Below are 15364 nucleotides of genomic sequence, written 5' to 3'. Positions count from 1 at the left end.
AATTGCTTCTTGCACTACAAATTTAAATGGGGAATTAAAATTGAAATAAATTGAAATAAAAGAGTGTAAATCCATTCCCCAGCTATCATTCCCAGAATGTGAGCAGGTAGTGTTTTTAAAACTATCTAATAGAATTTCATACCAATGGGAGCAAGCAGCTCTTTCAGACTCTCACCTGGATGAAATGCACCATTGATTGAAGGTGGAGTGGTCAGAGTTCTATTCTGCACTACTTCAGGTTGTTCTCCCAGATCCTCATCAACAGGTTCCTTCTTAATGTGGCTCAGGTTTCCACAACTTGTTTTAGAATGTGAGGGAGCCTCCTCAAGCCCATCATCACTCTCGTCACTGCAAGTAGAGAAGAACTAACAATAAGCAAATTTATGGATTGATAAATTTTGATTCTTTGAAATGGTAATATTATAAAAATGGAAATATCAAAATGCATACAAGTACAGGCCTCTAGTCTACCGAGCTACGAGCAAGCAATCAAAAAACCTAATGCCTGAAGAAAAAAAATGAAGCACAACCTGACATTCAAAGTTAGTTTGAAACATGTCCTTCCAAAATCTGTGTTTTGTTACCACAGAGAAATAGGGGAAGACTGCACTGTTTGACAGATAGCTACACATTCTATAATAATTCACATTACTTGGATAAAGGCCAAAGCTTTCCACTTTTTATTTTCAGTGTTAAGTGGGGGGGGGGGGGGGAAAATGTTCTATCATGATTATATAGCATAATACCATAAGCTCAAGGCAACAATTAAGATTAGACCCAGAACAAGGGATTTTTTCACCTTTGCCACTATTAAAAACCGAATGAAAACTGTGCAAGACTAAGTGCCTTATGGACTGCAGCAACACAAGGTAGGACAGATCACTTCTTTCAAGGGTAGAAAATAATCACCTTGCAAGCAGTGCTCAAACCTCCAAAAATAAATCCAACATTAAATAAACCCAAACAACTCTATACAGGTGCACATTCCTTTATCCGAAATTCTAAAATCCAAAAAGCTCTGAAAAACCAAAGGTTTTTTTCTCCAACAGCTGAAGTCACTCAGGTGTGATGTGGCAGCACTAGCAGAGGCCACCAGACGTCAGTTGTGGCTCAGTGCTCGTACTGGTTACACGTGCATTTGCTGTTCGCTGATATTTTGTGTTCACTGTTGACTTTGTGTTTAATTTCACTGTGAAAATGTCAAAAAGAGCTGCAGATACCCCAATGGGAAAAAGAGAAGGAAGCATCTATCATTATCAATAACACAGAAAGTGGAGCTATTGCAGAAGCTTGATCGTGGTGTGTCCGTGCAGCGTCTTACTGAAGAAAATAGTGTCAGAACTACCACTGTATATGATTTAAATAAACAGAAAGACAAGTTACTGAAGTTTTATAGTGACAGTGACAGTGACGTTCTACATTTATTCCGATTTACCATGCATTTGATTCTAGATAGATAGATAGACATACTTTATTGATCCCTAGGAAATTGGGTTTCGTTACACTTGCACCAACCAAGAATAAATATAGCAATATAAAACCATAATCAATTAATTAATTAATTAATTCAGTTCGTTTGAAGCTGTATATTTTTATGTTTTATTGAATGTTTTTGTTGGAAATAAATTTTCTTGTCATGATTCCCTAAACAATGCAGTATAACAACTATTTACATAGCATTTACATTGTATTAGGTATTATAAGTAATCTAGAGATGATTTAAAGTATACGGGAGGTTGAAAAAACAAATTTGATATAATAGGACTTGCTAGAATAAATTGATTCAACCCAAAAAATTTTCGAAATCGAAACCATATTCGTAAAGTATATTTTACTATTGGGTTAACCATTTGTTTATGCAATTTAGAAAGAGAAAAGGGAAGCAAGGTCCCTAAAATAGAACCCAATGAAAACCCTTGTAAAGATTTACATTCAAGATTTACCCAATGTGGACTTGAAGTTATGTCCAAGTCCCATGACCAAAATTTTAAATATCGAATATTAATTGCCCAATAATAAAATCTAAAATTCGGTAATGCCAGACCCCTCTCCTTTTTAAATTTCCGTAAGTATCTTTTACCTATCTTAGGATTTTTATTCTGCCATATATATGAAGAGATTTTAGAATCAACCTTGTCAAAGAAGGACTTCAGAATAAAAACTGGCACCGCTTGAAATAAATATAAAAATTTAGGTAAAATAATCATCTTGATAGCATTAATACGACCTATCAATGATAGAGACATTGGTGACCATTTAGTAAACAAAAGTTTAATCTGATCAATTAAAGGTAAAAAAAATTAGCCTTAAATAAATCCTTATGCTTTTTTGTAATTTTAACCCCTAAGTATGTCAAGAAATCGGTAACCAATTTAAATAGTAAACATCCATAAATTGGAACTTGCATATTTAGGGGAAATAGTTCACTCTTAAGGTTTAATTTATAACCAGAAAAATTACTAAACTGAGCCAACAAGGATAAAACAGCAGGAATGGGTTTCTCAGGGTTAGAGATATATAATAGCAAATCATCTGCATATAATGATACCTTATGTATTTCATTCACACGGGTAATACCAAGAATGTCAGGTGAATCTCGAATAGCAATTGCAAGTCCTATTATACCAAATTTGTTTTTTCAACCCTCTATCATGGATCAAGCCTATTTGGTTTGGAAAACTAAAGGTATATTAAGATTTTGTGACCTATTTTTGGATAATTGTTTTAAGTCTTTTGAACAATTATCTAACAAATACAATTTGCCTAGATCCCATTTCTTTAGATATTTACAGATTAGAAATTTTAAAAATACTGTTCTTCCTACCTTCCCGAATTTATATTCATCGGATATTTTGTAAAAAATTTTAGGTTTAAATCCTTTTCAGAAAGGTGTAATTTATAATATAATTATGAAAATACATCCAGATGTATCTAATAAAGTTAAGATCGATTGGGAAAGGAACTTAAGATCACTTTACCTATTGAAATATGGGAAAAAATTCTTCAGTTAGTTAATTCATCCTCTATATGTGCTAAACATGCGTTGATACAGTTTAAAGTAGTGCATAGGGTTCATATGTCTAAGGATAAATTAGCTCGATATTACTCTCATATAAATCCTATATGTGATAGATGTCACTCTGAGATATCTTCTTTAACTCATACGTTTTGGTCATGTCCTCTTTTAGAAAAATACTAGAAAGATATCTTTGATATTATTTCAACTGTTTTGAGTATTGATTTACAACCCCACCCTTTTACTGCAATTTTTGGTTTACCAATGATAGAAGCAAATGTTTTAACATCTTCAGCTTGTCGGATGATTGCATTTCTTACACTAATGGCCAGAAGATCCATTTTGCTGAATTGGAAAGAGATCAATTCCCCCCACCACATTTCATTGGTTCTCTCAAACTATGTTGTGTTTAAATTTAGAAAAAATTAGAAGTTTTATATATGAACCCTCTATTAAATTTGAAAAGACTTGGAGGCCATTTATTCAATATTTCCATATGATGTAATTTGACTTTTTCCAAACCTATTCTACTTTTTTTAGTCTATGTTGAGGGGAGCGGAGTCAACGACACAAATGGTTCTTTTTTTAATATATGTTTCACAACAGCCCATGTCTTTTTTTCTGTAGTTTAGTTGGTCTATCTTGTTAGATTAGATTTTTTTTGGGGGGTATATATATTTTTTCCTTTTTTCCTTTTTCATGTTAATTTGTCTATATATAATGTTTGTATCCTGTAAGATTAGGAGGTTTAATATCCATGTATTAACTGGGTTTATATTTATATATGATAATTACAACAATGTAATCCCATTAACTTTAATCTTTATCATTACGATACTAATAAAAAGATTGAAAAAGAAAGTATACGGGAGGATGTGCGCAGGTTTGGTGCACCGCCGGGTCCTGAAGTCCACCGCACTGAGACAGGTTAAATAAGGGACTTGAGCATACGTGACTTTTTTGTTTTTTTTGTGGGGGGGGGGGTCTGAATTCCAAAATGCAACTAGCCCCAAGGATTTCGGATAAGGGATTGTGGACCTGTATTGGTCAGTTCTCAGACACTGTCAGATAGCCCTGCAAAATATCTATTCCCTTGAATTGTACTTTTATGAATTAATCCAAATTTCAAAACAATATATTGTGCAGATGTGGCTAATCTACAGCTCACTCTCAATAGAATGTGGTTCACTACAAAATGAATGAGAACTTTAGTCAGAAAAACTAGCACAAGGCTGATAGTAAAATTTTGATTTTAAGTACAGGCATGTTAATTACATAATTCAAGTAAAATACTGAGAAAGATGCCACAACTGCTTGACCAATCACTGCCGAAAAAAGTCCATCACATCTATATACTTGCCCCTCCCCCCCGGGGTGCAATGGAAACAGAACTGCCGCTGCAGTGAAGGACTTTGGAACCCTGCAAAGAACACCCCACAGCACCCCACAGACAATCTGATAATCGTCCACATGAGCTACAGAATATCCACTGTTTGGCCTACCGTAAAGCTCATGATAATTAGCATCTTAAAGGGTCTCTAGGGTTCTCTACCTGAAATCACTAAGACTGGATTGATGATGATGACCAGATCCAAAAGTTAATTAATCACAAAGTGATGTTGGACTTAAAACACTACCACATCAGAAAAAATAGAAAAACATCTACTAGGAATTTGATAGATAACAACAAAAAAACATAAAACAGACAATGGGTGCCAAGATCAGACATTCAGTAATAAACTGAAAAATCACAATATTCCAGGATTCTACAAGATCATTTATGACTCAAAAACTACCCTATTAAGAGCAAAGGGGGAAGAGTTTATTAATGAGAGAAAACCTCAATGCTCCTTGGACAGAACACAAAGTGTTCCTCAACCAAGACTGCCTTTTGGCACAAGTATCTATAATTTTCTTCCATGGTTTACTGTGTACTGCAATCTCAGTCCAAAGGAAGAGCACGATGAAGCCAAACAGTGGAAAATCAAGCCCTATGGGGTTGAAGGGAAGAATCTCAACTTGTTATAGACTAACGCAGAGAAAGACTTATGAATTGCTGCCAAATGCTCATCTCCTTCATTTAAGAGGACATTGATCAACTGGGCCAATCAACCAAGGATTGGTAGATGGAGTTTAATTTAGATACATGCAACGTCCAAGACAAACAAGGGTAGGAAATCACAAACACCAGAGATTTTGCAGATACTGGAATTACAGAATACACAAAGAATGCTAGAGGAACTCAGCAGAGGTTATAGTTGAGGCTTTGGTGATAATTTACCAAAGTTCTCTGGGACTGGAAGAAGGTCAATGTCACGCCACTGTTCAAAAAAAAAGGGTGTAGCAAAAGGCAAGTAACTACCAGCCAGTTAGTTTAACATCTGTAGTCAGGGAAGATGCTTGAAGCTATCATTAAAGAAGAAATAGTGAGGCATCTGGAAAGAAATTAATCCATCATGCAGACGCAGCACAGATTCAGCAAAGGCAGGTCCTGTTTGACAAACTTACTGGAGTTTTTTTTTGAGGATGTAACCAGTGCGGTAGATAGAGGGGAACAGATGGATGTTACTTACTTGGATTTACTGAAGGCATTGAAAAGATGCCACATAAAAGACTTATCCATAAGATACGGATGTATAGAGTTGGAGTGATGTATTCGCATGGATAGAGCAATAGAAAGCAGAGAGTTGGGATACATGGGTGTTGCTCAGTGGTGAGCAGTGTACCGCAGGGGTCTGTACTGGGCCCGCAACTGATCATGATATACATTAACGACCTGGAAGAGAGGGCCAAGTGTAGTGTATCAAAGTTTGCTGATGACACTAAATTGAGTGGAAAAGCAAATTGTGCAGAGGATACGGAGAGTCTGCAGAGAGAGATAGATAGGTTAAGTGAGTGGGCAAGAGTCTGGCAAATGTGAGGTCATCTGCTTTGGTAGGAAAAAAAAATGGAAGAGCAAATTATTATTTAAAAGTAGTAAAAGATTGCAGCATGCTGCTGTGCAGAGGACTTTTGAGTGCTTGTGCATGCATCACAAAAGGTTGGTTTGCAGGTACAGCAGGCCATCAAGAAGGCAAATGGAATGTTGGCTTCCATTGCTAGAGGGTTTGAATTTAAGAGCAAGGAGGTTATGCTGCAACTGTATAGGGTAATGGTGGGGCTGCATGTGGAGTACTGCGTGCAGTTCTGGTCTCCTTACTTGAGGAAGGACATACTGGCTTTGAAGGCGGTGGATAGGAGGTTCACCAGGTTGATTCCAGAAATGAGGGGGCTAGACTATGAGAGATCAAGTTGCCCAAGACTGTACTTGCTAGAATTCAGAAGGAGGAGAGAAGATCTTAAAGAAACATGTAAAAATTAAGAAAGAAAGGGATAGAGGCAGGGATGTTGTTTCCACTGGTAGGTGAAACTAGAACTAGGGGACATAGCCTTAAGATTCAAGGGAGTAGATTTAGGATGGAGTGAGGAGGAACTGCTTTTCCCAGACAGTGGTGAATCTATGGAATTCTCTGCCCAATGAAGCAGTGGAGGCTACCGCAGTAAATAAATTTAAGCCAAGGTTGGATAGATTTTTGCATAGTGAGGGAAAAGGCAGCTGGTGGAGATGAGTACATGAACTTATTGAATGGCAGAGCAGTCTCGATGGGCTAGATAGCCTACTCCTGCTCCTGTTTCTTATGTTCTTATTTCTGGCTGACACCATTCATCAGGACTGGAAAGAAAGGAAGAAGCGAGTATAAGACAGTGGGGGGGGGGGAAAGGAAGAAGTGCAAGCTGGAAAGTGAAAGGTGAAGCCAGGTGAGAGGAAGGAGGTGGGTGGGGAAAAGGGGATAAAGTGAAAAGCTGAGAGGTAATGGATGGAAAAGCTAAAGGGCTGTAAAGAAGGAATTTGATACTAAAGAAAACTGCTGTGGACAGATCTGGTTGCTCTGTTATAGGAAGATTTGAGGATGTTACTGGGACAGGAGGTTTTGAGTTATATGAACAGGCTAAATAGGCTAGGACTTGTTTCCTCTGGAGTGTAGGAGGCCAATAGGTGAAATCATGAGCAGTATAAATAAATAGACAATGTGGCCCCACAATACAGGAGTCCAAAACTAGGGGCATAGGTTTAAAGTGAGAGTAGATAGATTTAGAAGGCACCTGAAGGCAACTTTTTCAGCCAGAGATCAGTCTATGGAAGAAGCTGCTAGAGGTGGTGGTTAAGGCAGGTACATCAACAATATTTAAAAGGAACTTGGACAGGTATATGTCTAGGAGAGGTTTTGAAGGATATAGGCTAAATACAGGCAAACCAAGACGAATTCAGTAAGGTAACTTGATTGTCAAGTACACATTGAGCTAATCAGTGTTTTCCTTGCTGCGTAGCTGTGACCCTCATGTACAGCAAAAGAATCTCACAAGCCCCACAATTGTCATCTTCAAAAAAGGAGCCACAGGCAAATTCACAATAAGGATCACAGCAACTGACCCATAATTAGTAAAGAACACGCTTTAACATTTACTTCTCTACTAACAGCAAGGATTCTCAACTCCTGCTTTAATGGATGAACAGATTGCCACAATGAGATTCTATTTATCAACAGATACAATGAACTGTATACTTATGAAAATGGAAAACCTATGGCAAGAACAAAGAACTGAACTACCACACACTCTCCAAGTCCACCAGTAGGATAGACAAGCTAATGTTAGCACTCAACTACCATAACATCTGCTCAATCATCAGTGAGTGATGTATAGCATTTTTGAAAGAGAAAGGGAGAGAATGCTTCAAGAGACATTCTCAGCCTCTTGTAGTGTAGTATCCTCACTGGTTCATAGTAATTGTGAGCCCATAACAACATTAAATGGAGAAGCATCAAGAATGGGTACTTTCATTGCTTACAACAGGGACAGAGGCTAAAGAGAAACACCAGAGGGAATGCAAAAGATTTTATGAATCAACCATTCATTTTAAATATATACTTCAAAGACAAAGTCAAACTGCAAGCTTGTGAGCTGCATAATGCTCACGCAAATTTAGAGTCTAGTTTTCCGTAACCCAAATATTTCTCCATACATAAACTACTACACACCCTACAGGTGCTGTGCAATACCTGCTAATGGTTTGCTCACAGACTGTGCAGGCTACTCACACATATAATACTTTGGGAAACTGAGTACTTCTTCAGCTATGATACATTGCAGATCTGGTGCCATTACAATCCCCCTGCAATGCACAGATTACAGGCTGGATTCACTGTTGACTAGATGAATACAAATAGCCGCACTTCGAGTTTTAGTTATATACAAATCTTATAACAATGACTTAACAAATTGCAAGAAACAATGGCATGGAGAAAGATTGAAACCAGAATGGGCTGACTATTCGGTATTCACTGTTAATGATGGTAAGTTGTTCTGCCTTTTGTACAAACCACAGTAAGCATATTGAAACATCACTATGAAATGAACCACAACATTTCTGGTTCTGCAGAAATGAACTGCCTCAGCTTCAGAGACCCGGGTTCAATTGTGATCATAATTATGCCTGTGTCTTCATGTGACTGTACAGGTTTCTACCAAGATTCAATCTGTATGTGTTCCTTCGTCTGACCCTTCCTGAAGTCCACAACCAGCTCTTTTGTCTTACTGACGTTGAGTGCCAGATTGTTGCTGCGGCACCACTCCACTAGTTGGCATATCTCACTCCTGTACACCCTCTCGTCATCATCTGAGATTCTACCAACAATGGTTGCATCATCAGCAAATTTATAGATGGTATTTGAGCTATGCCTAGCCACACAGTCATGTGTATATAGATAGTAGAGCAGTGGGCTGAGCACACACCCCTGAGGTGCACCAGTGTTCTAGTGTTGATCATTAGGGGAGCAGAGATGGAGGGGGACAGCAACTTTAAATTCCATGGTGTTATCACTCCGAAGTATCTGTCTTGGGCGCAGTGCACAAGTGCAATTACAAAGAAAGTACAACAGCGCCTCCAGTTCCTTCGGAGTGCTGAAGATTCTGCGTGATATCTAAAGCTCTGACAAGCTTCTACTGATGTGCAGTGGAGAGTATATTGACTAGTTGCTTCACAACCTGGTATGGAAATACCAATGCCCTTGAACAGAAAATCCAACAAAAAGTAGTGGATACTAGCCAGCTAGGCAAAGCCCTCCCTACAGTTGAGCACATACGCACAGAGCGCTGTCGCAGGAAAGCAGCATTCATCATCAGGGACCCCGCCACCCAGGCCATGCCTCTTCTCACTCTGCCATCAGGAAGGTAGTACAAGAGCATCAGGTCTCACACCACCCAGTTCAGGAACAGTTCCTACCCCTCAGCCATCAGGCTCTTGAAACAGTGGGAATAACTTGACTCACCCCATCACTGAACTGTTCTCACAACCAGTGGACTCACTTTCAAAGACTCATCTCATGTTCTTGATATTTATTGCTTATTTATTTATTTATTATGATTATTTCCTTTTTTCCTTTTCTGTATTTGCAGAGTTTGTTGTCCTGTTAGGTGCAGTGTATCATTGATTCTATTGTGTTTCTTGGAGTTACTGTATATGCCTGTCAAGAAAACAAATCTTATGTGCTGACATGTACTCTGAACCTTGAGATCTCCTCTTATGTCCCAATGATATACAGGTTGGTTAACCACCCCACACCCCAAGTAGAAAAAGTTCATTGTCAAAGAGAATAATTTGTAGGAATACAAAGGTAAGAGGTTGGAGAGTGGAACTTATAAGATTCTTCTCTTAAAAGCTCTTATGGGCAAAATAACCCCCTTCATGTCATAAAGAGTTTTCATCTCAAATATCTTCCTCATCAAAATTGAAAATAACCAGCTGCATAAAAATTCTTTATAAAACTCTGGCATCAGAAAGGAAGCTGAAACAATAAAGAAATAAAAGTCTGCTAGTTACGAAATGTCACTCCCACTTAACGGCCATATCATGGAGAACTTCTTACAAATATTGAGGACGGTTATAATTTCATATTCAAGTAATACTCAACCACAGTGAATACTAATACAAATTCCAATTCTGTGCTACATTCGATGCCTCCCAGATATTTCAAATGTTTGAAACAAGATGCACAACAGTCTACAAAATTCTTTTATGCTCAGCCTTGCTCCTGCCATATCTATGTACAGTATATGAGATAAGCTATAACTAGCAAAGATGAAAGTTGAAGATGAAACTATGAAAAAAAAAATCAGCTAAAAGAAGCAACCCATCGTATTAGCAAAGAACACACTTGAACATGCATTTCTCTACAAATCCTTTGTTGGTGCAACAACTGCAGCACCCACAATAAATAAAAATGGAGCCCCATCAGACCTGAAACCCTATCCCAAGTCCTTGAAATTTCTGTCACTGTCATTTAACTCAAACACCTCACACATAGATCAGTGAAACAAAAATGTTTTGAACACTGTCATAGAAATTATTCATTTTAACTGTTCAAATGAAAAGCATCAAGTTCAAATTATTACATCTATTCAAAGGAATTCAACTAATGGACTGAAGTGGTTGTCAACCAACGATGTCTTAGATAGGTTTGAAGTTGATGAAATTGTTCATTATTTTACTTGAAGGGAAAGGTTCCTATCCAAAACTTGGGAAATTCAGTCAATGGCCTCGTCATTAGGTACACCTGCTCATTAATGCAAATATCTAATCAGCCAAACATGTGGCAGCAACTCAGTGCATAAAAACACGCATCATGGTCAAGAGGTTCGGTTGCTCTTCAACCCAAATATCAGAATGGGGAAGAAAAGTGACTTTGACAGTGAAATGCTTGCATTTGCCAGACGGAGTGGTTCAACCATCTCTAAACTGCTCATCTCCTGGGATTTTCACACACAAAAGTCTCTAGAGTTTACTGAGAATGGCGTGAAAAACAAAAACACATCCAGTGAGCTGCAGTTCTGTGAGCAAAAATGCCTTGTTAATGAGGTCAGAGGAGAATGGTCAGACTGCTTTAAGCTGACAGGAAGGCAACAGTAACTCATAACCATGTTACAATAGTGGTGTGTAGTAGAGGAACTCTGGTCGAACCTTGAAGTGGATGGGGGACAGTAGCATATCACACAGGGGTTCCACTCCTGTACCTAATAAAGTGGTCACTGAGTGCAGATAGAGGACCTGTCACATTATTATCACAATGGTTGTAGTGATATTACAGGACATCTGCAAACCCCAAACTTGGCAATCCAAGACGATTAAATTTTACTCAAACAAGTCCTTGGGATAACTTAAAGCTGCAGCAATGAGATTTGTCAAGAGAATATTCTTGGCATTAGTGGTGGACCAACCAATTCGCACAGGTCAGGGAGAAGAATTTAAAAGAATGTTTCGCAGGGCTCAGCACATTAGCGGCGGACCAATCGATTCGCGATTTATTAGCAGGAGCAAATAAAAGTAAAGCAGAGCGGCCATTGAGTGAGTGGACCAGTGTAGGAGTGGGAACTTGAGATTTTGGCAAGGGGGCACAGGTAAGTAGCAGGTAAGGCTTTTGTACTGGTTGAATAAAATGTCACTAAGTTACAGCTAATTAAATAAAGGGATGATGCAGGATTAGATGATGTGCTGTAGCTGCATGATGTGGAAGCTGGTAGACCCATTGTGGTTTCTGGTGACCACATCTGCAGCAAGTGTTGGCTGCTTGAAGAACTCAGGCTCAAAGCTGATGTCCTGGAATCTCAGCTTCAAACACTGCTGCACGTCAGTGAGGGAGAGAGTTACCTGGATTCTGTGTTTCAGGATGTACTCACACCCATTAGATCAGCTGCCTCAAATTCAGTCTGTGGTCAGGGGCCAAACAGGGTGTGACTGCAAGTGAGGTGGGTAGAGGGATTCAAGAGACAGTGCTGGAGGACCCTCAGCACTTGACCTTGTCCAACAGGTCTGAGATTCTTGCTTCCTGTGTGGATGAGAGTGGGGCTGTAGGAAGGATGAGCAAGCAACCTAACTGTGGCACCGTATTTCAGGGAGCCATTCAAGAGAGGGGAGAGAAGGGAAATGCAGTGGTAATTGGGGATAGTATAGTCAGGGGAATAGACAGTTCTTGGTCGTCAGGTTAGAGCTGAAGGATGTGTTGCCTGCCTGATGCCCAGGTTCGAGACATCTTATCTGACCTGCAGAGGCCCTGCAAACTCAGAGGAAGTCAAATGGAATGTTGGCCTTCATTACTAGAGAGTTTGAATTTAAGAGCAAGGAGTTTAGTTTGCAACTGTCTAGGGTAACGTTGAGACTGCATCTGGAGTACTGCGTGCAGTTCTGGTCTCCTTACTTGAGGAAGGATATACTGGCTTTGGAGGCGGTGCAGAGGAGGTTCACCAGGTTGATTCCAGAGATGAAGGGGTTAAGCTATGAGGAGAGATTGGGTTGCCTGGGACTGTACTCACTGGAACTCAGAAGGAGGAGAGATCTTATAGAAACATATAAAATTAAGAAAGGGATAGAGGCAGAGAAGTTGTTTCCACTGGTAATTAAGACTATAACTAGAGGACATAGCCTCAAAATTCAGGGAAGTAGATTTAGGACAGAAATGAGGAGGAACTAACTGCTTTTCCCAGAGAGTGGTGAATCTGTGGAATTCTCTGTCCAATGAAGCAGTGGATATATTTAAGAGAGGGTTGGATAGATTTTTATACAGTAGGGTATTAAAGGTTATGGGGAAAAGGCAGGTAGGTAAAGATGAGTCCATGGCCTGATCAGCTATGATCTTATTGAATGGCAAAGCAGGCTCGACGGGCTAGATGGCCTATTCTTGCTCTTACTTATTTTCTTCTTATGTACTCATTACTCACCTCAATAGTACAGTAGGTATTAAGCATTATCTAAATTGAATAAACAAATGGTTAATCCAACAATTAAATATACATTACGAATATGGTTTCAATTTCGGAAATTTTTTGGTTTGAACAAATTTATATTATCAAGCCCTATCAGATCTAAATTTTTTTTCAACCCTCGGTTATGGATCAAGCCTTTTTGAGATGGAAAAGGAAAGGTATAACATGCTTTCGTGACTTATTTCTGAATAACTGTTTCATGTCTTTTGAACAGTTATCTAATAAATTTAATTTGTTCAGATCCTATTTTTTTTTAGATATTTACAAATAAGAAATTTTTTAAATACCACGCTGCCTACCTTCCCGATTTCATACCCTACTAATATTATCGATAAAATTTTAGGTTTAAATCCCTTTCAGAAGGGATTAATAGCATCTATTTATGATATAATTATGAAATTACAGCCAGGTATATCTGATAAAATTAAAAATGAATGGGAAAAGGAACTTCAACTTTGCCTACCTATAGAGAAATGGCTTAAAATTTTTCAGTTAGTTCTTCCTCTATATGTGCCAAACATACGCTAATACAACTTAAAGTAGCGCATAGGGCCCATATATCTAAAGATAAATTAGCCCGTTTTTATTCCCATATAAACCCTATCTGTGACAGATGTCACTCTGAGGTGGCTTCCTTAACGTATGTTTTGGTCCTGATCTCTTCTGGAAAAATATTTTTGATATTATCTTAACAGTTTTGCGTTTTGACTTACAACCCCATCCTATTACAGCAAATTTTGCTTTGCCAATGATAGAACATAGATGTTTATCCTCTTCAGCCTGTCAGATGATCGCATTTATTACTTTAGTGGCCAGAAGATCCATTTTATTGAACTGGAAGGAGACCAATCCTCCTACCACATTTCAATGGTTTTCCCAAACGATATCATGTTTAAATTTAGAAAAATCAGAAGTGACATTTTTGATCCTTCGGTTAAATTTGAAGAAACTTGGAAACCATTTATTCATCATTTTCATATGATGTAATTTGACCTTTCTGAATCCTTCTTATTAACTTCAAATATATGAATAGAAGAGCGGAGTTGACGACATTATTGAACCTGCTCGATTTAAGATATTGGTCCAGCCTTGTTATGTTCCATTTGCTTTTTTTTGGGGTTTAGTATTTAGTTTTTTTTGTGGTTTCTTTTGGGGGGGTTTTCTTTGCATTTTTTTTCTTTTTATTTCTTTTTTCTCTATGGTTAATTATATTAAGAGTTTGGAAGTCTATTATACCTGTATTATTTGAAATCTTTTTTGTACATGTTTATCAACAATAAGATTATTCCAATCTCTCTGTATCAATATTGTTATTCTGTTTATAATTTTGGAAAATTAATAAAAAGATTTAAAAAGAAATAAAGATATTAAGCAGAAATTCATGATCACAAGCTTAAATAAAAAATTAAAAGGACTGCACAATTACTTTTAGGGCAAATTGAAGACTTACAGAAGTGGAAGTGGTGCTTTTTTCTGTAAAAACACTCATTTACAATTGATGTGATTCAAAGCTTGCCCAACTCCCAAGAAAGCAGCAACAGAAACACCCACTGCAGAAATTAATAGAATTAATGGAACTCCAAATGATTTGGCTCTAAAGATGATGCATGAATCTCAATGCACAACTGAATTGTGGAACTCAGGGCCAGAAAGAGGCATCCTCGACTCATGAACAGTGTGTGACTCATTTCAATTTTCACACAACCTACATTGTGAAATTTGTAACCATAAACATTATATACCTTTACAGCCTCTGAGCTTGCAATGATATCTGACAGTCAAACTCAAGTTCAACTTCCACTTCAACAACAAATCAGTGGCTTTCTGAAGACTTACAAATGGAAGACTCATCAGTATTTCGCCATAGTGTTTAAGTATGGATTTATTATTTATAATAAGATTGGCAGTGAAGGTTGCCTTGCATCTCAATTAACAAGTTAACAAATTTCACAACACATGCCAGTGATAATAAACCCAATTCTGATTCAATATCATATGTGGCTTCATGAGCCAATAGCTTAGGCCACCTCTGATAAACTATTCCATTCAGCAACAGAATCAAAACACTGCATCACCCCACGTTTAGTGAGTGGTGGACTTACCTAGAAATAGGTCTGTTGAATACATTTGCAGCTTGGCGCAGGAAGGGGTCAAGTCGTAGTGCACGTTCCAGGTACTGCAGATGTAGAGGCTTTGCCAGCTCTGCACCACTCCCATTCTCACTTTGAAGTAGGTCTGCTGCCATAGAAAGGTCCTCTTATACAGGAAAATCTGGGCCTTTTGTTGGTTCTATAGAGAACAGGGGAGCATGTCATCAAACTTTCCCAGTACTAAAGGTACATTCTAACAAGAGTTCAAACGTTCTGACTAATGTTTACTATTCAGCCAAATCACTTACAAGACAATGCAGATTACTGGATATTAAGGAAATTGTTAATTGGGGCCGGGGGGGGGGGTGGGGTTGGTATGGGAAAATGGCATTCAGGTACAAGA

The 15364-nt window shown here is 38.2% G+C and overlaps 1 protein-coding gene across 3 annotated transcripts in view; it reads right to left on the bottom strand.

Moving 5' to 3' along the window:
- The window catches only part of ino80 (INO80 complex ATPase subunit), a 254901-nt gene that overhangs the window by 190091 nt on the left and 49446 nt on the right, over window positions 1-15364 (bottom strand). For all 3 annotated transcript variants that reach the window (XM_063053383.1, XM_063053403.1, XM_063053393.1), the window contains exons 2-3: window positions 14974-15160; window positions 176-348 (exon numbers count right to left, since the gene is read on the bottom strand). In XM_063053383.1, the coding sequence (XP_062909453.1) occupies window positions 176-348; window positions 14974-15116 (316 nt within the window). In that variant the 5' untranslated portion in view covers window positions 15117-15160. The remainder of the gene's footprint in view (window positions 1-175; window positions 349-14973; window positions 15161-15364) is intronic.

This window comes from Mobula hypostoma, chromosome 1 (assembly GCF_963921235.1).
Source record: "Mobula hypostoma chromosome 1, sMobHyp1.1, whole genome shotgun sequence".
In the NCBI taxonomy this organism is placed as follows: domain Eukaryota; kingdom Metazoa; phylum Chordata; class Chondrichthyes; order Myliobatiformes; family Myliobatidae; genus Mobula; species Mobula hypostoma.
This window is presented reverse-complemented; position numbering and strand designations above follow the sequence as displayed.